Source organism: Parasteatoda tepidariorum, chromosome 9, assembly GCF_043381705.1.
Source record: "Parasteatoda tepidariorum isolate YZ-2023 chromosome 9, CAS_Ptep_4.0, whole genome shotgun sequence".
Lineage (NCBI taxonomy): Eukaryota > Metazoa > Arthropoda > Arachnida > Araneae > Theridiidae > Parasteatoda > Parasteatoda tepidariorum.
The window spans coordinates 12,232,946-12,257,140 of record NC_092212.1 but is presented as its reverse complement, the minus strand read 5'-3'; the positions used below and the strand labels follow the sequence as shown (position 1 = coordinate 12,257,140).

General features: G+C 27.8%; 1 protein-coding gene across 6 annotated transcripts in view; it reads right to left on the bottom strand.

Moving 5' to 3' along the window:
- Positions 1 to 2,362: 2,362 nt before the first annotated feature.
- LOC107442795 (elongin-A) overlaps positions 2,363 to 24,195 on the bottom strand; it is a 27,019-nt gene continuing 5,186 nt past the window's right edge. For 2 of the 6 annotated variants that reach the window (XM_071185349.1, XM_071185350.1), the window contains 12 exons: positions 21,657 to 21,718; positions 20,176 to 20,346; positions 17,054 to 18,439; positions 15,284 to 15,347; positions 14,145 to 14,219; positions 13,494 to 13,547; positions 13,310 to 13,407; positions 11,187 to 11,288; positions 9,930 to 10,008; positions 8,124 to 8,399; positions 7,200 to 7,217; positions 2,363 to 2,652 (listed from right to left, as the gene is read on the bottom strand). In XM_071185349.1, the coding sequence (XP_071041450.1) occupies positions 2,591 to 2,652; positions 7,200 to 7,217; positions 8,124 to 8,399; positions 9,930 to 10,008; positions 11,187 to 11,288; positions 13,310 to 13,407; positions 13,494 to 13,547; positions 14,145 to 14,219; positions 15,284 to 15,347; positions 17,054 to 18,439; positions 20,176 to 20,346; positions 21,657 to 21,659 (2,388 nt within the window). In that variant the 5' untranslated portion in view covers positions 21,660 to 21,718 and the 3' untranslated portion in view covers positions 2,363 to 2,590. Of the gene's footprint in view, positions 2,653 to 7,199; positions 7,218 to 8,123; positions 8,400 to 9,929; positions 10,009 to 11,186; positions 11,289 to 13,309; positions 13,408 to 13,493; positions 13,548 to 14,144; positions 14,220 to 15,283; positions 15,348 to 17,053; positions 18,440 to 19,092; positions 19,388 to 20,175; positions 20,347 to 21,656; positions 21,719 to 24,195 lie in introns of all 6 variants that reach the window. The other 4 variants (XM_071185351.1, XM_071185352.1, XM_071185353.1 and 1 more) reach the window with 3 other exon arrangements.

Genomic DNA, 24,195 nt, shown 5'->3' with positions numbered 1-24,195 from the left:
TTAATTATTTAAAAAATTAATTAATTTAAATATTAACTATATTTTATAGGATATATACTTTCTTTATAATGCCATTACATATTTCTATTAATATAAAAAGTTTCAGAGCTTTTTATTCACTTTTTACTTTTTCGGGATTTTATGAACTGAAAAATGACAGTTTTCGTGAGAATGACCCATATATTAATATATATACCAAAAGTGATAACTTAAATTCGAAATTCACGCATCGTAATATCGTATTAAAAAAAAATTCTTACAAATCTTGCATAATTTCAAAGCAATCATCATTGAAAAGGCGATCGAGAAATAAAAAGTTCAGTGTGTTCAGAAACTATCTTGTGGGGTGCAGATTTCACACCCAATTTATGCTTTAAAAAGAAAAAGAACATAGCTAGGAGTACAGAAAAGTGTCCCTATAATCTCCTTTTCCTGAAAATAGTTGCTTTTTCAGCCTTTTTAGGCAAAAAAAGTTGCCATAGTCCACTCATGCATAGTTGCATTTTAGTTGCCCATGGCAACCCTGAATAAAATCTCACTAAACTAAATTATCTTGCAAAAGAAAAAACTAAAAATTGATTTATTTTATACAACTAATTAAGGAAGGTAACAGACATGACATTAATTTTCGGACAGTTGCATTTTATTAATTAAAAAATTACTCTTTCTATTTATTATAATACAGGGTGAGCCAGTCAAACCTGCATTTTTGAAATGACTGTAAAAAATAAACGGACGGATATTTCAAAATTGTATTGTTACTATCTTAATCTACATTAAAAAGCATTTAAGAAAAAACATTCACTGTTTAAAACAGTAAGATGGTGTCCTTCCCGATCGTGACATTCTTGTAGGCGATTTCTGAAACTGCCTACCACATCACGGAGCATACGCTGAGGAATTCTCTCAACACCACCCCTTCTGCTTCACCAATTGCTTCAAAGTTTTTCACCCACAATTTGATTGAATTAACAGACGGCATTGGCCTACTTCGATTCATTTGAAAATTCGTCCGGAAACGACACTGAGCGGCTGCATAACTACCACTTTGATAAAACACTTTCACAGCAAACGAACGTTGTTGTTTTGACCACTGCTCCATGGCGACTGAAATGCTTAGTTGTGGGAGACACAATGGCAGGGGTAATTGTGAGTCCAAGTCAAAATTCCGGAAAATTTCTTGGGTGAAAAAAAAGAAAAGATTAGAAAAAAATTTAAACAAGGTTTTTTCCTTTTTCTCAATATTTCTTAGTTTACTTAAAATATATTTAAAATTTTAAACATACCTATGATAACCTGGAGGAGTAATTGAAATTTACAAATATGTCTTTCTTTCTTGAGTTCATGATTATAAAAACTATTTACTGATAAAAAATGAATATTAATCTTGAATATAAGCTTATAAAGTATCAGGCTCTCCCTTACAAACAAATAAAATAAACTGTGTTTTCAAGTTCCACCTTTGAAAATTTGATTTCCGGAAATTTTTGTGATCAATGATTTTTTTTAAACATTTGAACCTTCGATCTCCGGAAACTTCCGGATCACTGTTAGCGAAAAATCCGGAAATCCGGATTTTTTCCGGAGCACAATCAGCCCTGCAATGGTAACCTTTGTAACTCGCTCCGCCCACTTTCACAGCTCTCACACCCTTTTCAAAAATGCAGGTTTGACTGGCTCACCATGTATTATCAGAATATAATTTTGACTATTTTACATAATTGCAAAATATGACAGGGTGGGAAGCTTGGTTAGTAGAATTGAATTAGTGTAATAACATTTTTGCATTTATGTTTTGGACAGCTGTATATTCAGTTTCCCTTTATTTAATTTCCACAAAATACCTATTAAATAATTAGGACATTAAAACGTTGTACTTCCTGTATTAGAAACTGTCTGTTAATAAATATGACACAAAGAAAAATCATTTAGTTTCTTAGAATTTCTAAAAAAAAAAAACTTTTCAGGCAAACAGCAAATGGCATCCAAATATGAAAATGACCCATATATACATAGATTAATATTTTAGAATATATTTTTTTACTTTTTTGGAGCATATTCAGTTCTGAACTTGTTATCTCGAAATTCGGGATACCTTGCAACTTTGAGATATCAAGAGTATGCAGGATATATATTCACAGTTGGTTAACAATCTAAGCTTTATATTTTTTTAACCTGAAAGCAGAAATTGTACATTTCAATTGTATACTTTAGACCTATCCTGGGAAACCTTTTTCAATTAGATTTTAAAAAATTAAATACGGAAATCATGTTCGAATTTGAAAAATATATTTCGCAATGTACCTTTAAAACCAGCTATAAATTGATTTTAAGAACAAAAGCAGGCAAAAAATTACCAACATAGATTTTTGTTTGAGTTTATTAAAATTTTCATTAAAATATTCATAACATTATCAACATCAGATAACTTGTGCGCAAAATGTCACAAACTTTAAAAACACCTTTTTTAACTTTAAAAATAGCGTATTTAATTTACATTTAATTACAGGGCAAGACTTTGCATTTTGGTAAGAACGTTGAATTAAATCTTCCATCATTTAGGTGAAAATGTACATAATAAATTAAGCATTCAGCGACGTCGATTAACAAAGTTCAACATTTTCTTTGTTTTAGACATCAATGGTGCAAGAGCTGCAAAGACAAAATAAACAATTAGAATCATAATTTTCTTAACATGGAAAATTATCACGAAAAGACTTCAGAATTGTTCATTCGCTAAGCATGAAGTTATTATCTTAGACACAAACGACAAGACATTACTAATCTCAACACAGAAACAATTATAAAAAAGCTCAGGGCAATATGGTAGTAGACTGTAAAAGGTGACATTTTTACATAAAACCTTTTTTTGGCATTGTTTCCAGATAAGCAAGTCACAAGTTTTTGGAGCTTCTACTGGGCAGCATGACAATACACAAACCTTTTTTTTTTTAACTCATTGTGTTTCTCCCATATCATTTTTCAAAAGTAACAATAAATAATAAAACAATTTGAAAATGTAGCTTATTAAAAGCTAGCATTATTGCTAATTTTATGCTAGTATTAAACATATTTACATAATGCATAAAATGTACATTTCTCTCCAAAGCATAATAAGTTATTATCGATAACTAAAACCAGATATTAATATTTTCTAGAGATATTATAAAAATTAGAAGAAATTGTTTGCAACAAATATTAAAAAAAAAAAAAAATATTAAAAATTTCATTAATTTTTATACAACAGCAAAAAAAAAAAGCAAGCAAATTTTTGTAAGGTTGTTTAAAAACAATTTTTCTAAAACATGTTTATATATATACATATAAACAATATTATTTTACCTATGTCACTCTAATTCCAAAAATTTATGGTAAAACATTAATTAATAAGTACAATTTTATCTTTTGCACTACAGTGGAACCACGATTTTACATTTTATGTCGGCAGAGTTCAACCTAGGTACTTAAAAAAGGGCAGGGTGCTTCCTCACAGAAAAGGGCACTTAGAGTTTTGAAGGGCACTCACTTACCACTATTAACATTTATTAAAATCTGTAATATTATGTAATAACTGAATTTGATCCACAACAATTTTAAATTACCCTCTTATACTATTTTATGTGTGTATTTTAATAAGTAATTCTGACCCCTTATCAAAATAAGAGAAAAATTTGTAGTTTATAAAAAATAATTAAAGGCATGTTAAAAGACAATCACTATGCCATTTTTTTCAAAAAAAGTAAACTAAAAAAAGTAATAAATAAATGATTCATTGATAAACATTTAAAGGTGTGTTTTTAAAAAAAAAAAAAAAAGGTTTTTATCTAAAAAATAATCTTAATATTTAAAAATCACTTAAAAAATTTATTAATATCCCCCCCAAAAAAAATAGAAATTCATAAAAAATTTAACAAGTTGAAGTAAATCCCAACAAAATAAAAATTTGTAATAACAATAAGAATTAAACCAATAAACAGAGATAATTTTACAGGAGCGCAATTATTAATAAAATAGTTAATTATTTTATCTTACATGGAATATGAATAAAAAGGCAGTGTTTTTATAACGGCTTATTATTATGAGAAAGGCAAAAAGGGCACATCAAAGGGAATGCAGGGTGGACTGCCCTTCTAAAAATGGTTAGGGGTAACACTGCTGTCAGATTAGCGTTAAAAAAAGCATGCAGCTGGAAAGCACAAAATGATAAAAAAATAAGCATAGTTTTTAAAAATAAACACGAGATATTAGAAAAAATTTGTGATCTTTACTTGTTTTAGATGCCATTTCATCCCTATCTCTCTTAGGGCTGGGTTAACCTAGTTGGTAGAACGTTGGACTCTTGTTTGAGAGAACAGGAGTTCAAATCCAGCCAGAAGAAGAGTCCCTGTATATTAAATTGTGAATTGCGCAAGTTAAATCTGGCGGGTCACGAAGTCCTCCAAGTTCTCAAAACAAATCAATACCTCTGGGGGTACTGATCTACAAGTTCCTTGTCTTCTGAATTGGGTTCAAATTTACAAGGCTCCACAGTTGAATATTGGTAGCCGTAAACTGAAATTCGGGTTGGCTATTCAACCACAGTTGTAAAATAAAATATGAAACTCTTGATCGTATAGCCTCCGATATTTTTTACTCGTCCTTGTCGTTTTCATTACTATCATTGTGAGCAGGTGTTAAATCAGATATTGAAGGAATTAAAAAAGTAATGGGGGTTTGTGTTGCAGCCAATATACGTGTCATCGATTTAGGAACATCTTCAGCCATGCTATTTAATTCTAGAATACTAATGCTACCTTTGGTTACTGAGAATCCTGCGTTATCAAACCCACTTGAAATTTAGATGACAATTTATTCATCACACTTATCCTTATTATTATTTTATGTTCCGAATTTACTTGACACCGTCCAACATTGATTAAATATAGTTCAAAGTTTGCAGTACATTTATATTTGCTTTAGAAGCGTCTTGCAGGTCACTAGAAGCTAGAAAAAGAAATGATTATCTAACCAGCTGTTTAGTGTAACATTCTTTGAATGCTTGGATAATTCCAAAGGTTGAGGTTAGCTGGAAAAAATCCCATTTGCAAATTTAACAACTTAAGCTTTCATCCTTTAATCACTCTTCCTGTGCTTTACCCATCTCAACATCACTTTTTTGATTTTATCTCAAGGAGTAATCCCCTCTCACAGATGAAAAGACAATAAGATAGAATAGAAAGAAAGTCAGAAAAGCTAATAAACAAGTGCCTTCCTTACAGAAAGAAAAAGAAAAGCAGAAGGAAAAAGTCGAAGAAGATAACATTGGAAGAACTAGGAAAAAATTGGTGCAAGCTTTGTAGGGCACAAATAATACTGATCTGTTAGAAAAACGTAATGAGGGATTTTCTTTAGAAGGATTATGTGAAATCCAGTATAATTTAACTGACATGGGCAATTTTCACAAACCAGTAGAAAATTATGCAGGAAACTGAATAGCATAAGGAACAGACAACGTAAATCCAAGATTCTGAGTGATAAAAGTTGTTTTGTTTTCTACATTTAGCAGCAGATGGCACTAAAAAATAAACATGTTAAGTCTATACTACTTTTTTAGTTCAAAGCGACAAAGTTCATCAGCGAGGTAGTTGAAAATTAGGAAAAAACAAACATCTAATATTTGCATTTCAAAGGGTACAGCAATAAAGAGCAAAACTCAGACAGCTATGCAAAAGAGATGGCCATGACAAATACCTGTAATTTGGCATGTATTGTGTGCCTACTCTGTAGAGGAAACTCTCTTAGCACTGAATGAAAGAGGCAATGAAATTGACTGTGCTGCTGAACTGCATCCTGAACCAATATCCACAATTGCAAATTACCAAAACCAAGCAAATACCATTCTCTCCTTAACCCTATTGCTACGAGGACCATACTTAGCTGGCATTCACGATGTCCTGACTAAACAAGCACTGTATGATATAGTTTGATAAGCGACGTAATTTACTTCAAACTGCAATTACCTAATATTCTATTGATCTATATTAAACTAATACCACTAAAAGCATATTTTGAAAAAGCTTAGTACATGTTTTGTAAATCATAGTTATTTATTTTTTTCCAGATTATAAAAGTGGTAGAAAAAAGCTAAAAAGAAAGTGCACAGTCTACAAGGCAAATAAATTTAAAAATCAGTGAATTTGTACATGGTTTAGATTAGCTCAAAACCAGATCTTTTAAATATTGCAAATATTCAAATGTGCAAAGAGAGAGTGAAATACTAAATGATTTTGTGTTAGAACACTGAGGGAGGTTTTTGTTTTAGTACCAAAGAATGTCCATTTTTGTAACTTTTGTAGTGTTAGTATTTTTTTTGCTATACCATAACTTCAGTTCTGTAAACAGAAACCTACCACAGCATTGAAATAAAAAATTATAATGCGTTCCAACTCCGAGGAAGACTTTTGTTTACAGGACCAAAACTACAGAAAGTTCATTTTTGTCCCTTTATTTGTGCTTAATTTTTGTTATTTGCCTTTATTCAAATTCCACCCCTATCCTCATTTGGAAAATCTAAATAATTTCTTTTTAAACTACTATTAAAACAAATGTGGTTTAAAACAAATTTCTTTCAAACTTAAAATAAAGATAAGCATGAATAAAAATATAATAATCATGAGCAACTTGTGGATATATAAAAAAAAATGTTCTACAAACACATCAAAAGTAATCTACAAAACATCATATTTTTCAATTAGTACATCAGACAATCATCATACCACTATATTCATGATATGAATATTAATGATGATAGCAAACAAAAACAAGAATAACTAAATCATTTAGGTCAAAACAATTAATTAAAATCAATAAATATAAAATCCCTATCTTAAAACCAATGTTAAGATTAAAAGGTTTTAGGTATAAATATATATCTTATCAGCTCTGAACAGAAAACATGTTTTAAGATCAGTTTAACAAAATTAAAAATCAATATGTAAAACCATTAAATTTTTTACTTAATAAATATTTAAAACTTAATTTCTTATAATAAATGAATTTTTACCAGGGCAAACTAAAACATTTTTTAAAAAAATCCACAAGCACAATATAAAGAAAGGCTAATGTATCTAATTGTATCTAGTGCAAAAGTCCGGTCTATTGTAATAATTCTGGGAGAAAAAAAACAACTAGATATTTAAAAACAAATATTAAATACGTACCTTCATTATCCATGAGGTCTGCATTTAAAGGAAATAAATATGAACTATTATATCAATAAAAACTATACAAATAATATATAATAATTAAAAATTGTTCCTTCTAATATACTGTAAAGAAATAACTAAAATGCTAAAGTTATATCAATAAAGGTGTCAGTACCTCCACATAATGGATAAATTTCTAAGAACATATGGGGCAAAAAATGGCCTGCCATGAAAAGATGAAAATGTCAAGACATGAATGGTATGTACATTTAAAATACAATTTTTCTTATTTAACCACCTGAAATGCCTTTGGTTGTTGAGTAGCTGTGTAATATATTTTGAATGAATAATAAATAAAAAAAACTTACTTCAAAATTAAATATTTAAGATAATTGTACTATTAGAATAAAAATTTCAAAAGATCTTTAACAGCCTGTAGTTATTAATTACATTAATACCCATTAATCATATCAATATCAATTATTAATATTTGGTAAATGAATTTTGCAATTTGATAATCGATTTTGTCACTGGTTTACTAAATAATAGCCTTATTTCTTTTTAACGTTGTCCAATTCATTATCTTATTATAAATTTAAAGAAAATCTAGAAAACAATAAAAATTTCAAAACTAAATAAATACTGATGAAATATCTTATATTTTCATTTATATTTTTTTTTTTCAGATTTATTATTATTATCTAAATTATTTTAGCTTAAGAATATATGTAATTACAGTTTAAACAAATATTTGATTTAGTGAAAAATTTACATCAGTTGTATTTGCAGAAGTACTATGACTAGTTTTACCAAATCTATTTAAACTTAAGAATTTAACTTATTTTTTGGGGAAAAAAATTTCCTATTTAAATTACTTGGTATGAATCACTCCTGCAAAAACATAACTTATCTTAGAACAAAAATAAAAGAATCCTTTACTTTTTTTACTAGTCTTGGAGACTTGATTTTTGGGCAGACTAGTGGGTTTCTGGGCAGAATGCGGACTGTTTGAAGATGATGATTCAGACCCACTTCTCTTTTTAGTTGAAGACTTGTGGGTTGTACTTGAGCTGTTTCCTTTTCCATTAGCTTCTGGTTTAGGAATCTCTTCAACTCTAAGAATTTCAACTTTAGTACGGACCTCATCAACTTTGTTTTTTCTTTGTCGTTTCTCAGGATTGTTGGTGCCAACACCAACCCATTTTGCTTGTCGCTCTAAAATTAGAAAAATATACCTAAATTAGAAATTTTCAACCTTTTAGGTCACACATCTACTACATCAACACATCTTCCATACAATTATTGACATAGTTAGATAACATAGACACACGCACACAGAGATTCTAAATTTTGTGGATACTTTTTTTAAAAAAATATCTTTTGTAATATTATTAAAAAAAGCATTCACGGAAAAAACCATCTTTGTAATGAAAAATAAAATAAAGGTAGACGACAAAATAAACATAATTTATGCAAGGCAGAAGGTTGTTTAGTTGCATGCGTGCTGCTAGTGAGGAGAAAAGATATACCGCTCTTTTAGCTCAAAAATTAGTGGTTTCATTGTTAGCGTACATGCAAACAACTGGACACGACTATCGCTTTACAACGAAAATAAACAATTACAGTTACATTAAGAAATCCTTTAATGTAATTTCGTCTGTTAATAAGAATGAATTATAGTTGCCTAAGTTTCCCACAAAAAGTGAAATATCAATTTCGCAGTAAAAAATTAAGGATGCAAAATTATTAGTATTACTTTATTATGATAATTACTTAACACTAAACATACGAACACTTTACAATAAATATAACAACCGGTCTTTTGACAGGTTGTGGTATGTTTAGTGTTAATATGAATGCAGTTCTTTAAATTAATTTTTGCTTACAGTTATTTATATTAATCTTCTTCTATTCTCAATGTTAATGTGCATGTATATATTGTTTTTAGTCAGAAATAAATAAACATGTTAAATGTTTTTTTTTTTCGTTTTTGTAATGTAATAAAATCATTTAATAGTAAAAAAATATTATGAATCAGCAGTTATACCTTTGGATTGCATTCGCAGACACTTAATTTTTTTTAAAATTTCACTATGATTATAGATTTAAAATAAAATCATAATTAAAACTGTGTCACTTGACTTTTTTAAAAAATAACTGTTTTAAATCAACTGGAATTTTTTTGAGGAATTTTCAGGAATGTCATGGTTTGAATAACATTAATATATTTTATCAGACAATTTGGCTGGTAAAAATAAAAATAATTTAATCGAGTTTGAATAAAAATAACTGTTTAAAAATCAAACAAATCCCTTTCTTTATAAATCTTTTATTTATTTTTTTAAATCATTAATTTTGCGTACTGCGGTTTGGGCTCATTTGTAAAACCATTATTTATTTTGAAGTTATTAAGGTAAGGCCACTCCTTAACAAAAAAAAGAGAAAGTATTAACTAAGAATAATTCATTGATCGAAATACGTTTATTGCTCTATGATACAAAATAATAAAATCAGACATAAAAAAAAGAGCCAATGCTATTTAATTGCAATGTTATTCTTGGGAATAAATTACTACTTTAGTCTAATATAGATTACCCTGTTCTCTTAAAGACAGATAAAATACCGACATTCAAACCATAAATTGAGACAATTAATTGGTCAAGACAGATTTTTTATTATTATCAGTTCTTTTTGGATCAAATGTAAAGGAAGCATAAGATTGGACAGCCAAAATGGCGAACTTACCAGGATGAGTTTTGGACATTCCATTTGAGATGCTAGCTGCCAAATTTTTTAGCTTCGCTTCACGTAATGTTCGAGCCCTCTGTAGAACAGAAAAATTTAATTAATCTACAATGTATAGTAATAAGCAAATTGTACATGGTATAATTATTTACCACCAAAAATAGCTCTTAAAAGAGAATGCTTAGATTTTAGATTAAACAATGAGAAAGAATAATGCAAACAAATTGTTAACATGTAGTATATTCCATTGTCTAAGTTGAGCACCTATTTTTGATTACAAATTTCTAGTATGTTAGATGCAAAAGATAACCACTGTTGACAATTATTCCAATAGATGTCATGTCGTGTGAGGTCATACTAGACAGATAGCAAAATGAGGATTAAAATGTTATTGAAATTTTTTTTTTTTAAAAAAAGTGTGGAATTTCAAATACAATGGAGGGGAATGAAGACGATATTTTGTGGGATCCAGCAGATGAGGATAAAGTACAGTCCATTGTGAGAGTTGGATATATATGACGAAACTGCTAATGCTATTGAACCTGACAAAGATTTTCAGAAATATTTAAATTTGATGCTTTGTGGTAAATAATACATTAAAATACGTTGCTTTGTGGTTAAAATACATTATACCACTTATTTCCCTGAAACGACATTTATAGGAAAATATTTAATTTAAAATATAATTAAGAAAAACAAATTAAATTTTATCAAGCTTTTCAATTAACAGAAATTTAAACTTTTTTTTGCTAATTCATTGAATTTAAGCTGTGATTTTTATTACATATAAATTCAAAAAATGTAATTATTAAATTCATTTACATCTTTGTACACTAATCAATGCAATGCACAAAAAACAAGCTTTAAATGCATGAAATATCAAAAAACTACATAAAAAGTTTGTAAAATTTGTCCTTCAATTGAAAATAAATACAATACACAAATACAGTAAATACTCGACCTAGTTTAAGATATTTAGTTTTTCAGGAAGCTCAAGCTGCATACAAATTTTTAAAAATATAAAAAATTGACCTGTTATAAAAAAAGTAGTAAAACTATCTAGTTACCAATTTCATTATATAGATTGATTATACCAATTTCATTATATAGATTGATTATCCAATTGCATCGAATATAACTCTCCAATTTACAATGAAACCACTAAGAGTAAGTCTTTTAGAAAGAATTAAGTATAAAATAAAAATACTTAAAATTATACAACATTAAAAGTATACAGGAGGTAAAAGCAAGTCCTACCCAATAAACATCTTTCCATGCTTCTCCATTAAGACGCTTCTGATCACGAAACTCAGATTCACAGAATTTTTTCCAAAGGCAGTCAGTACGTCTCGAAATATGCTATACATTAAAAATATTATTAATCACATGCATAGATAAAAGTATCTTAAGTAAATTGAGAAAAAAAAATCTGTCCTTTAAAAATAGTCATTAAAAAAATAACATAATATAGAAATAATACAGGAATTTAATACAAATTAAAAGTGTTCATCCTGTATAAGTTTATTTAATATCAGATTAATTATATTTTGATTAGCTAACTTAGCTTAAGCAAATATTTAGAAAAATGAAGTTTAACACAAAAGACAACATACTTAATACATTTTATGTTAGCTAGAACAATTTTCTCTATCAATTTTATATTAACAATTTTCAACTTGAACAACTTTATTGAGTTTGAAAAAAAAGTACCTAAAAAAATTATGTATATTTTGCAAGAAAACTTACAGAAAAATAAGTTGAATGCAATTTCTTTACCAATGCATCAATCTATCCTTTTTTTGTTTGTTATAATTTAGTTTAACAATTATAAACAATGCAATGCATTCATATCATAACTATTAAATCATATTGTTTGACTTAAAGAGTGAGTGGGGAAAAAAATCAGCCAAGCATGATTGAATGTAATATTAACTCTAAATTTCAAAATAGTACAAAATATCTATTGGCACTGATGATAATAATGAAATGATCTTTTATATCTGTTAATTACATTACTTGCGCTCCTATCTTTTATTTTCCGGTTTTTTTAAAAGAATTTCATCCTTTTCTTTTAAATCAGTTGTTTGTTATTTTTTTCATTATTATTCCCCTCCTCCCTTTTTTTTCCATATGTCTATAATTTTCCTTTGTTTTATCTTCATTTTGAACTTATATATATATATATATATATATATATATATATATATACACACACACACATATATATATAGTTGAACTTGCTTACAGCAAGTGGAACAGAACAATAATATTTGTCAGTTATAATTGAGTGTTTGTAAAAAAAACATATAAAAAAATCATAAGAGTTCATACATGCTTGATAACTGATAAATGTAGTACTTAATTCATTTGTTTTTTATTTCTGTTGTTGTCCATTTATTTTCTGTATAATCTTGCTATTGTCTCTTTCTTGTGTTATTGTTCTTTTAATAAGAACTCTTGTTCCCAAAAATATTATCATTAGCTTAAAACACTTGCTTTAAAGAAAAGTTCATGCGTTTGCTAGACTTATGACTCATGATTAATTTTGAGTTTCCTTTGAAATATTTAACAATTTTTTCAATGAACAATATTGCTCGCAATGAAACATATTGCAATGAAAAATATTGTTCACTAAACCTAGAGTTTGTTCGCTGAACGTGAGCTTCGCTTCCATAAATATAGCATTATATCAGCCATGTCTATCCAATGTTTTTGCTAAATCTTAGTTCTCATTAAATCAGGGCATGTTTATAAGCGAGTTTGACTGTACATTTATCAAGCTCTATTAATCATTATTTCAGTATACAATAACATGCAGCAGGAACCATTTTGTGATAGTAAAGAGAGGTAAGCAGAGTGCAAGACATTTTAAAATCATTAAATTTAATACCATAACAATTACAAATCAATTTAAGCAAGAACAAAAATAAAATCGCAAGTATATTAATTTTAAAATAATTTAACTACATTTATTTTCTATATTTTTTTTTAAAAAATCAACTAGATATAGATTTAAATAGTTGTTTGGAATGACAATCACTGCCTGCAAATTAGTCTGCATAATTACATATATGTAGATACGTTTTCCAAGTGAATTTTTTCTCCATTTCAGGTCAAAAGCATTTTTTTCCTTTGATAAGAGGCGTACATTTGGTTGGTTTGCTTTCTCAAATGTTTTTGAAAAACAATCTTACCTTGCTATCAATCTTCAAAAGTAACAACTAAAAGATGTTTTGTAAACAACGACCCAATGTACACTGGCATAAAATATGCTGTATAAAAAACGTCAATGTGGTTTCTGGTACATTGAAAATAATTTTAACTAAGTTTAATCATATGCCTTTATTATAACCTTTGAACAAATAAAGTTTTCAACTCACCCGATTATGCTCTTCAATTTTGTGAAGTTTAGATGGACTGCATAATTTTAAAGCAGGCAACAGTAACTCAAAAGGCACATTTTGTCCAATTTTTAATCCTATAAGCATAGAAATAAAGCTTATCAGACAAGAAAACTGGAAACATTTTTTTTTCATTAAATAATAATTAAAAAACTGAACTTACCTAAAATATTTTTCTTTACTGATTCAAAGCACATAGCTTTCAATGGTTGTACTTCTAAAATTAGAAAAACATTCATAATATAAAAATGATCACATGAGGAAAATGACTTTCAGAACCAAAATTTATTCAACAAGGTTTCCACTTTACTTTTCAAGCTAAAAACTGTCAAACACAAACAAGTGAAGAACTTGCCAAATTCAATCCACATTATTACAATTCAACTAGTTTTAATTTCTTGAATTTAAAGTTTTTACAAGAAATAATAGGTTATTTTCTCATTTCAACTTAAAAGGCTACTTATTATTTATCGAATATTATAACTGGTCATTGGTTATTGCATAATATTATCCTGGTCTGGTCTAAAAGTAAATAAATTACTCTCTAACTTTCTTCACGCAAATTTAAATTAAAATTCCAGGATTTCCAGACGTACTTAAAGCACTGAAATAGCAATCAGAAAGAAAAAAAATTTAAATAAAAAAGAATTTCAGATAAACTTGAGCTATATACCTACAAATATGGAAAATAAATTTGTGTCAAAAATAATCCACCATTGCACCAACACATTTGATGATTTAAAGAAAACCTTATCTAGCAAAATCAAGGCTTAAAAGTTCTTAAAAAAATTAAAGTAATAAGAAACTAATATACCTAAAGCTGACTTTCTTCCTGAATAAACTACACTCCTTTCCTTTTTTGATGAAATAAAACCCATCGTAGAATCATCTAAGGAAATTGGAAGAAAATTTATTGGATTAATCATGTTTTTAATAAATAAATATAACATCAGATAAAAATTACACTCTCCTTACAAATAACCTAACTCTTTTAGAAACTGATCCAAGAAAGTTGTACTACAAAAAGAATTGAAAAGGTATTACTCTCAAGTATATATTAAGACCATTAAAATAAATTGGAAAACACCTGCCAAATATTAATTTAGATTTTAAAAAATTTGAATTGAACATAAAACCTATGATGTTACAAAATGCATCGAGATATAAAGAGAATCAAAATTTGTAAAGTCCTATTTAATGAATTTCATTAAAAATTATCTTAATATTTTTATTTATTAAAATATTGAGATGCAGGCATTTTTTAAATATGTTATTTGTCTAACACGGTTTTGGTTTAGTTTAATTGTTAATGTTACTCTAATAGTCCATGAGGAACAATCTTGTTTCATCATAATGGTCAAAAAACAATGCAGGCAAATGCATAAAATACCTTTTGTCAGAATGTAGTAACATAATCATCTAACCGATTTTCAGAAACTTAAGGTCTATTCCCATTGCATTTGCCAAATCGGTCTACTTAAATTGTACCAATAAGATTTTCAATATTCTGTTGCATATTTCATAAGAACTTTTATTTCGATGAAAAGTAAAAATTTAAAAGTTCACCTACAGCAAGCCCAGTTTACCTAATTTAATACTTATTTATTTTCCATTGTGTTAGTTTGTTTTAGGAAGGGAAACTTTTTAATAAACAATACATAATCATGCATGCAATTAAAAAGTAGACAAAAAATATAACAAACACAATAATTAATTCCTGAAAAAAAAAAAACAATTGTTAGTAACCTGGAAAAGTTAGAAAGAAAGAAAAAGTTGAAAACTCAAAGCTGATGAATTTTGAAGTTTTGAAAAAAAAAAAATCCCTTTTAAACACAAATATGTCATTGATGATTGCTTAATAGAGGTATAAAAACAATGAAACTTTGAGTTTTCTACTGGAATTAATTACACAACACTGAATAAATTGAATTCCATGCTGTGTTAACTACTCACCAATCACGTTGTTTTTCCCAGAGCAATCTGTTTTGGAAAGATGGGCTATCATTTCCGAGGAAGGCTTTAAAAACAAAAGTTATTCTTACATTATTAAATTACTTACTGCCACCTCAACAATACAGAACTTAAATGAATGCATACAAAATTTAACACATTTGCTGCCCATCTTAAACCAGTACTAGAGTAGAAACCTGTACTGGTGAAAGATTGGCTGTGAAGGTGTTATTATTTAAAGAAATTATCTTTTATTAGTTTTATGTTTTTTTTTTTTTTTTTTTTTTTTTTTTTTTTTTTTTTTTTTTGGAATAGTTTAAAATGTTCCACAACTTGGAAAAAAATGCAATATTAATGCAAACATGAATTTAGAAACAGAGTTCTCCCTAGGAATAAAATAAGGCAGGGCACTTCACTAAAAAGGGCACTTTGAATTTTGAAAGGACACTCACTTAACACTGTAAAAATATATTAAAATGTGTAATATTATGTAATAACTGAATTTTATCTTCAACAATTATTAAATTACCATTTTATATTATTTAATGTGTATATTTCAAAAAGTAGTTCACTCATTATTAAAATAGAAAAATTTGTAGTTTATAAAAATAATTAAAGGCATGCTAAAAGGCATTCTTTGTGCATAATTTTTTCTTAAAAAAAGTAAACAAGCAAAAAATGATTAAATAATAAACTTGAAAGCTTTTTTCTATAATTTAAACTGAAAATCATTTTTAAAAAAATATTTATTTAAAAATAGCTTTAAAATTTAAAATCCCTAAAAATTTATACCTAATAAAATTAATACCAATAAAAATATATATATATCAAGATAACTTATAAAAATTTAACCAATTAATAATAATCCTAACAAAGTGAATATTTGTAATAGTAATCAGAATGAAACCTTTAAGCACAGATAGTTTTAACATAGTGTAATTATTATTTAAGCACTGAATTAATTTTTTTCAATATTGAATATGACTTATACTGTAGAAGTTATACTGAAATAATCATTTTTTAGAAAAAGGAAAAAGAGGGCAGATTTATTTGGATCAAAGGGTAAGCAGAGTAGGCCGTCTTTCGAAAAACACTTAGGGAGAACACTGTAGTAATATAAATTATGTGAAATAATTATTTAATTACATCTAAACTTTTCAGAATAAATAAGTGAAACAACATGTACAATTAAAACAAATAAATAAAAGAATAATAAAATTAATTAATAAAATATTATATTTGTCATAATAGTAAAAATATGACAAATAGACTTATATATATATACAATGTGCAGAAATGTCAGTAATTAGAAAAAGATATGTGTACAAGAATAAAAAATTATTTTGGTCAAGAAAGTAGAAAGCATTGGCCTATACGACTGACAAAAGGAACGCTTGAACAACAGAAAGTGCACCTGCCTTACAGGCTTCTGGCCACAAATAGTTTTTGAGCTATATCACATCTAGCTATGACTACTTTATTATGGCGAAAAACTGTACTTTATCGCAAGATTTATCGTGACTTAGGCTCTTGGCCAGAGTTAGTGGCCCAGTATCATACTGTAGGATTCCTAGAACATCTTCAATATGAAATAAACCAAAATGAAATTCATCATGTATCAGAGCAAAATATTTATCTAGTTTCATTTCTTAACTTTAAAATAAGCAATTGCTGTTACCTGAGACCTCATATATATATACACATCAAATACAGAAAAAGATGAAAACAAATACAAAAAGATATATTTAGAAATATTATAATTAAAAAACCTACCACATAAATTGGAGATTTTCTTTTCTCTGCAGGAGACACTGCAGTCCCAGCATGTTTGTCAAACTCCAGGTTCCTTCCAAAGTTTGGTGATTTTTTCACATCAGTATGTGAATATTTTGAGGACTTGGTCACTTTTTCACCCTGCATCGAATTATGTTTCATATGAGGGCTCAAATATTTTGGCGGGGCAACAGGGTTAGATTTACTTTTATCTTCAGCAGTAGCTTTTGAAGAATATTCTCTATTGCTCTTTGGGTCCCGACCATCTGAGACTTTGGTCTTTGATTTCTTTGGTGTAGGTGAACCTGATGTCTTTTCAAATTCAAGTCTTCTTTTGGACTTATGAACATCTTTATTGGCACTAGAGTTACTTTTATCCTTCGATGCTGAAGATGTTCTGGTAGATGGCAGAACAGAACTTCTCTGTTCAATGCTCCATCCCCAACTAAAACCACCATCTCTCAAGTCACCAGATCCGTAATTCTCAATGATATGAATCCGAAGTGTTTCGTGGTCTGGACCTTCCTTGACGGTTTTAAACATTCCTTCCCTCATCTCTATGGAATACGGATAACGTGGTTTTTCTGGAGTAGGGGTGGACGTCACAGGATTTGGGAAATTCACAGAAAGTGACTTGTCCTCATTGGAATTTTCCTCCTCCCCCCATGCTGAAGAGTTAGGACGGCTAAAAGATTCTTCAGGGTTAACCATTTTTTGACTAGAAGGTGAAGAATATCCATCTTTAGAGTTACCGTGTGAAACATAATTTAATGCAGGACTTATGTGATTCTGAGCTTGTACTGGTGATATGTATTTGGCGAAGGACCTTTTATCGAGATCAGTGCATCTTATGAGAGGAGCTGGTAATAAATTGCCCTCTGAACCATGAATTGGCACGTGACTAGAATCTCTTGATTGAGATTGGTTAATTTCTGAATGGCAGTAACCATTGGGCACATGATTGGTAGTTCTGTAATGATGACTATCGTGAGAGACACCATTCAGCTGCCTAACTTCAGATACATGAGAAAAGTAAGAAGGAGGGTGAGTATTCTCAACAGTTTTTCTCTTATCACTACAAAAAAAATCTAATTTTTTCTTGTGATTATGAGCAACTGTTTTATGAGTAGAGTCTCTGTTTTTAGTAGAAGTATGGCAATTCTGTACATCTCTGTCTAAATGAGTTTTAGAGTAATGCACAACAGTGGACATTTCTATGGTAGAATTTGTAGTATCTGAAGAAAGTTTCCTCGTGTAAGATGAGTCAGATGGCCGTATGTCTAATTTACGAGTAATTTTGTAGTCTTCTAAAAAAGGGCGGTTTGATTTGTCATCCATCCCACGCTTGCAAAGCATATCACTCATAGTGGGCACATTTTTCCTACTCTGTAAAAAATAAGGAAATATTATGATACTAAAAAAGAAACTAAGTATTACAAAAAGATTGATAAATAAAATTGATATGATGGAATTGATTAATTTTAAAAAAACTACAATGATTGATTGATTGAATGTTTAGTTTAATAAATAGAACCAAAGATGGATGTTCAAATGTAATTTTTTTTATTTTTTATTATTCATCAGATTCTGGGCTGTGTGCCATAAGGTCATTGATCTACATATTGTTCAGTTCTTTTTTACAAAATAATTAATAAGATAAAGCAGAACATTTTGGTTAAAAATCATTGTTGAAAAAAAAAATAAACATAAAAATTTATATTATAACAATTAGTAATAAAAGCATACATAACTAAGTATACATAAAAGAAATCAAAAATTTCTTATTTTTAACTTAATTACGCATAAAATTAGCAGCATAATGATTATTAAGCAAAATAACAGTATGCAACTTATTTTACAACATGTATAGATTAAAAATTAAGTTTATTGTATATATACTGTGTGCAACTCAAATGTTAAATTTTAGAAATACAAAAGTAAAAAAAAAATTAGCAGTTGTTTGGTAAATATAAAATGCTTATTTTTCTCCTTTTCGTTAACATAATTTAAAAAAAGATAAAATAAAGAATTTTAGTTACCACTTTTTGATGCTTTTATTTGGTCACTTGTCACTTTTTTTTGTTACCATTCCATCATAAATCCAATTTTCTGATTTAATCACACTTTGACAAGCATGAATATCAATAATCCACCGCAAATCCATGTTCTTAAAGCAATTCTTTATATTTTGGCCAACAATGTTTGGCAATATTTTTAATATATTACGACTTGAAATATTAAGACTTTTGCAATATTTTGAATTAGAGAAATCCCTTTCGGACACACTTCATTATTATTATTGTTTAAAATACCATTTTTTTACTAGCTGAATACCTAAAAAAATTAAAAAATGAGCATTGAACAACACTACGAAATTATGCACAAAACTGAGACACTTAATAAAGCTAAAGTAATTTCAAATATTTTTCTATACATATACATATTCCCTTTCACACCGAATTCGAGCAGAGGGTCTTTATCTCTCTCATCCATCTTTACATCTCTCTCAATTTGTGACCAGATAATTTTCTTTTTACTATTATTTGTCGCTTTTACAAGGGGCTTTAGGCTATTAAATTAAGAAAAGCAGAATTTTTATAGTATATATAATCAAATTAGAGAAAATTCCACCTTTTAACCTGATTTTAGAACACAAAAACGGGTCACTTTAAATAACAAAAAAAAATAATCATAATAAATAAGTAAAATAAAAAAAAGTATTTCCTACTAGCTGATATTTGCAAATGTAAATTTTACCCAATTTTCACAAAACTTAATTAAACCTTACTCCGGGTTTGGCATAACTGATATCTTGAACCACAATAGTGTTAAAAATTTGACTCACATTTTGCACAGAGCAAGACAATTATGGAAAATAAATTTCAGTTTTCAATAATTATAATTAATTACAAATTATATTTGTAGCATTAGTAAAAAATGTCAATTTCTCTTTTCTAACAGCAGATTTCTGTCAGAGCAAATGATTTTGGTTTCCTCTTAAATAAGTTAGCATAAACATGTGATAATTACAACAAAGTAAAATATTAATATAAGTCTTTTTATTCGTATATTATTGAAATTAAGTTATATTGTACCAAGAAACTGAGCTATAATCCACTTACTAATTCTTTGTTTATTGAAGTGAAACTTTTGTCTCTGCCTTCATTCTTTTGAGCAATTATTCTAGTTTCAGACCAATGGTGGTCATTTACCCTTTTAGAAGTCATTACATCAGAGGAAGATGATTTAGATATTTGACGACGGCTCTCATCGTAACGAGAGACATACTCAGTCTGAAAATATAAACCAATCGAAAAAGAAATTAAGTCAAAGTGAAAAAAATATTAATTTTCATTTTAATAGGGTGTGTAGCCAGATTTTGCAAAAAAAATAAGCACCTTTTAAGAAATCAAAAAGTATTTTTAATCACTTTCCAAAAAAAAAATCATAATTAGGACTTGTGCAGTAATAAAAATTATTTTTTTCTATCGTTTATAGTTCCTAATTGGTAAACATAAAATTTAGAAACATTTTAAAAAACTTAACATAATCATGATAAAATAACTAGTTTCGGATAAATATTTCAGAGAAAATTGTGAAAATCATGCCTTTTCTGTAATATAAAATGACAATCGATACAGCAAAGAAAAAATCTCTTTCTAAAATTAAGCACTTTTTACATACTCCGAATAAAAAAAGCACCTTTAAGGGCTTTTAAGAACGTAAATCAAAAATAAGCACCATTAAGCACTTTTTAAAAATGCTCCGCACCCTGTTTAATATAAAAAAAGTTTTTTTAAAAAAGTAATCATAATCAATAATTAATTTCACTTGAAACAACAACAAAAATTCTATCCCAATGACTTATTTTAAAAAAAAAAAAAAAGTTAGTTTATAAAAAAAATCTTTATTTTTTACATGCACTTGAAAATAAGGTGACACAATTAAACACTTTAGCATAAAACCAGAAAAGCAATACATTTGTAATTATATTAATATTACTACACACATTAATATTACTACACATATAAATATTACTACATAATTATATTAATCTTACAGTAAAAAATAATACATGCAAATACATGATTGAAAATTATTAAAACACTATTAACTGATGAAAAACAGGCTAAAATGAATAAATCACAAAATTAACTTCTGAGATATATCTTTCTGTTTATATATATTCTGTTGTATGATAAAATGTATTGTGTTATCTAAGACATTTACTTCAATTTCATAAATACTTAAACATAGAAAAACTTAACATTCATTGAAATTCAAATCACACATTCATTCAAATCACACTATTAGAAAAAAACAATCTGAATTTATCCTTATTTAACAATTTTCTTAATTTTAAATTGATGTGTGATTTTGATGCGTAAATTTTTGCATGATTTTAATCTTAGGAAAAAAATAAATTGGCGTACAAATAGAATAATTATCGTTGACAATTTTTAGTGACCTATATTTAGCAATAATTCTTCAACAAATTTACTTCAATTAAAAAACACAGAATCAGAAATGAAAAAAATACACTTTTGTTCAAAAGATTGATAAGAACTTAGATGACATGAAGTAGCTTTTAAAAATAACTTACCATTATGCTTCTTTCTTTTAGTCAGAATGTACTTTTCTAATACTACTGCTAACTGTGTGCGCCTAAAAACAAATTTACATTTAAAATATAAATCAGAATGCATTTTCAATTAACACATTCAAATAAAAAATTAGAACAACTATGCATATTAACAGTTAATTATGATGTTCTTAATACTTAGCCGAAATAGATTTTTTTTGTTTTTTCTATTAGAAAATTCTCATAGAACTCTGGTAAACCAAGAATGGTTGTTAATCAAATTTAACTTAGAACATGTATATACTTTTTTTATTCCTTTTCCCTCAAAAACTGATCTTTCGGGAAAATTCAAGGCTTATGCTAAACAAACAACCCAAATTGAACATCATGTTATTTGCAGTCTTTTACTACACACAGTGTCTCTTAATGACAAAATCTGCCAAACTTTTTTTCTAAATAAGAAAAGTATTTTAGTATTATTATTATTTAGAAGAAAATAAGCAAACAAGTATTGAGGTTACTGGGAATCGCATGGTCCATAATGGTAATGATAAAAGATTTATTATATGGTCCTAAGGTCTGACAAAATGTGCCAGGAAGGTTTCTTTCATTTCTTCCAGGTGGGTCTATTTGAAAACTTAAACTCTTTTTCATTTTACTGAATTCGATCAATTGTAAACTGTTGAGTCCGGGGTGGCCTGGTTTGTAGGGCATTGGACTTGTGTTTGTGACAATACCAATATAAGTATTTAATTTTTTTTAATGAAAATTTAATATTTTTTTTATTTATTCTAATACTATGGACCATATTCTCACAATTTGTAGAAGGAAAACACACTAATTATTTCCTTTTTGAATTTCGAAAATCATCATCCCATCAAAAAAAATTTTAAAACTGTGAAATCCATAGCATCAACTGCCGAAAAAAAAGATCGATGGCGAAATCCTGTGAATCGCATTCTTCAAAATGGGATATTAAATCGAAGGTTTCGAGATTCGGTTGTTGTAATAAATAATAATGTATTAAAAATATGGGATTTAAAAAACTGTGTGGAAATAAACTCCCCCCTTCCCCCCCAAAAAAACGATAGAATCATCGCTTAAAAAATTTAATATTCATATGCGCAATTCAAGTTTTTCATAGTGTCTGAAATATATTGGGATATTTAAAAGCCATTTGAAAATCAACATCAATAACAGTCAAAAATACAATCAGAACACCGCATGGATTTGCGATAATATCGGCATAAAGTGAGTGTATTTAAAAGTGATTTAAATGTGCAATTTAATTTTGATGAGTAGAAATAATATTAATTACGAAATAACCATAATTTAAAAAACTCTATGGAATTCGGTATCACTAACAACAAAAAGTTGAAAAAATGATGAAATCGCCACACTAAAAGTAAATAACTGTTTTGAGTTTCACATATAATTAAATTATGAAAAAAAACATAATGATTTTTTTTTTAAACGTGAAAATTTGTAGCAATAACAGTCAAAAGGATGATTGTAATACTGATTAACAAGAATGTCAGTGCAAAACGAATTTGTCAAAGAATGATTTCTGGAATCTATGATTTGAATTTCACATACCATATTAATATCGGTATATTTCAAAAAATCAATGGAATATAAATAGTAGGGTGACCTAGGGTAATTCCTGATCAAAAAATGCAAACATCTATTTTGTGAATAAACTATTCAAGATAGAGTTTTAATATTTACTGGAAGTTTGAGGTTATATGAGATGAGTCCTATGCTACCTTCTTTTGTTTGAAAATCTCATTAGAATTTAAAAGATTTTAAATTTTTAGTGATTAGGAATTACCCCTTCTCATGATCATTTCTGGGGTAATTACTGATCACCAGTTTTTATAGTAAAAGGGCTGTTTAAAAATAATTATACAATGGTAGTTAACAAATAAGACGTCAAGATCAAACAAATAAACCAAAGAGTTATGTTTAAGCAGTTATTAAAATGATTCATTTAAAAGCAAGAATAAAGATTAACACTTGAAATTTTCCAAAAATCTTTGCATTGTGCCCTGAATTTTAGGCAAGCAGCCAGTCATTCTAATGTTCTGCTGGAATATAAAAAAGAGTTCCCACATAGGTAACTTTTGCTGAATTTTTTAACTTTATTAAGTGAGAGTGTAAAGTTAAGTAAGGTATGTCAACAGCTCTGACAGCAGCTCTCACACTAAAATTTTCAATTTCAATCATTAAAAGCACTAAGTATGCTTTCTAGAAGCTAAGTATCCTTTTTAGGCTTATAATTTCTCACCATATTTATATCAGGCTAATGTATAAACTTACAAATTCTAACAATATACACACATAAAATTAAGATAGAAGCAAGGTAAGGCAAACCAGATATCGTGCAAATCAGAACACACTTGTCTTGTATACAGTTAAAAACAAATTTTGTGATTACACTTAAAATATATTTTATAGTTGTTCCACTTAATAAATATGAACTGTTATTTAAGAAAAGACAATTAGCTATTTATTAACTATTTTTTATACTGTTTATAAGAAAAAATGACAATGATCAGGA